The sequence below is a fragment of the Eretmochelys imbricata genome, chromosome 6 (genome assembly GCF_965152235.1).
Source record: "Eretmochelys imbricata isolate rEreImb1 chromosome 6, rEreImb1.hap1, whole genome shotgun sequence".
In the NCBI taxonomy this organism is placed as follows: Eukaryota; Metazoa; Chordata; order Testudines; family Cheloniidae; genus Eretmochelys; species Eretmochelys imbricata.
This window is the reverse complement of record NC_135577.1, coordinates 41,233,912-41,235,789: the sequence shown is the minus strand read 5'-3', so window position 1 is coordinate 41,235,789 and position 1,878 is coordinate 41,233,912. Positions and strand designations below refer to the sequence as shown.

The window sequence follows — 1,878 nt, the reverse complement described above, 5'->3', positions numbered from 1 at the left end:
CCTTGAGTTTATTAATGCATTTTTAACAATAATGAACAATGACCATATTGGCTATGCATTAATTCTTTTTGGTTCTCTCAATTTTAATCCTTTCTTTCTTTGAGGGGGAGGGAGGGAGGAAAGAAGCAGTAGGATGATGATTCAAGTAATTCTAAAGTGAGTGGAAATGGAAAAGAAGAGAAATGATTATCAGCTGGATAAAGAAAAATTAAATCTTTATGAAATTGCCACCTTATTATCTCTGTAAATGATACATTTGATGACTTACCTTTTAAGAGGCAATATTTATTTTAAAATTCAGATTGTATCTATTTCTACTTAGTACGATATTAACTCCTCTTTAAGATCTGATACATGTAAACAGCAGACGTTCTTATTCCTGTGCCAGTTAGTGAGTCATAACGGTTTGAAGGAACCATTCCATTCTGAGACATCATTTGTCCCTTTTGTTAGATAGTTGTGCTAGTGCTCATTCTGGCAGAGAAACGAGAAAGTCCTGCAGCTAAGATTTTTCAACATCTGAAGGAGGTACAGTTTTTAAATACATCACAAATTACACTTAACAGACATATACTTATAACACTTGTTTTAAATTTTTAACTTCTAGCAAAAATTTTGTAACAACTTGCAAGGACTTTAATTGCAGAAATGTAGGGAATCTATTTTCTTTTAATACAGTTACATCAAAATACTGGGGTGGGGGGAATCATTGTCGAGTTTGCAGTCTAGAGTTACCCACAGAATAAAATATGCACCTCTTTACTTCCAGTGGAAGAGTTCTACAAAGTTTTCTATGATTGAATTATTTTTCTGTTTTGTCCCCTGTCGCAGCTTTTCCTAGACTTTCTTCATATTTCCTTTTTCTAGACTGGTGGAGCCTTTCTAAATTCAAAAACTTTTCAGTGTCATTGATTTGACTTTTTATAAAGAAGTTATGAGAATCACAATTCTGATCTTCCTTGCTGAGTAAACTTTCACTTGAGACTGGTGTGTCTGCATTGGAAGCCAGATGGAAAAGCTTCTGCTGGTGGCAAGATACAGAAACTCCTGCTTTGACCTAAGAGAATAAAATGTAGTATTATAAATGCATTAGACTCAGAATAACTTGATGTATCTAGAGATCCAGTGCAAATTACTGAATTTTGAAGATTAGCAAGTAAGGAGGAAACAGACATGATTAACAGTGAGGATAATGCATTGCAAAACTAATTTCATTTAATTTGACAAGCATAGTTTGGTTTTAATTTATTCTGCTTCATAATGTCTTAGTAAATGTACTGTATTCTATAAAAATAATGGTCTTAATTTGAGACTTAAATACAGAATATTCTCTGAGAATTGGGGAGAGACTGCCAATTTTGGATTAAGTATGCAGTTTAGCAAAGTATTTGCTAATGTACATTATGCCAGTTGGAGATATTTTTATGTGGTGGTCCCTGTCACAATTTAAAAATACTCTTCATTCTTCAGCTGACAGTCAGTGAGAAAAAATGGGCCTCATGTTGTTAAGAGCTCTTTTTGCTCTTCCTTTAGTTTTTTGGATGGTTGTGTTTACCATTTGGTAGAGACACAATCACATCTGATCGACTCAAGAATGTACAGTGTTTTCTGCATTCAGCACTGACAGATGATAAAGTAAGTGATCAAAGTTATATCTTCAGACTATGTAGGTATCTTTAATAAACCTTTTCACTTTCCCCTAAGAAAAAAAACCTGCAAGAATTTTTAAAATAAGTTATTTGCTCCCTTGAATTATGCACTCCATTCTGCCTTCTACCAAAACAAAACAATGGTAAACCCTAAGGCTAAATTTAATAGAAGTAAAGCTGCACTATACATTTTTCTTTTAGATTTTAGCTTTTGTTTTCTCCCTTCCGA

At 33.4% G+C, this 1,878-nt stretch overlaps 1 protein-coding gene across 1 annotated transcript in view; it reads right to left on the bottom strand.

The window, feature by feature from the left end:
* Positions 1 to 802: 802 nt before the first annotated feature.
* Positions 803 to 1,878, bottom strand: part of CCDC73 (coiled-coil domain containing 73) — a 136,711-nt gene continuing 135,635 nt past the window's right edge. The window contains exon 18 of the mRNA XM_077819960.1: positions 803 to 1,057. Within this exon, the coding sequence (XP_077676086.1) occupies positions 803 to 1,057 (255 nt within the window). The remainder of the gene's footprint in view (positions 1,058 to 1,878) is intronic.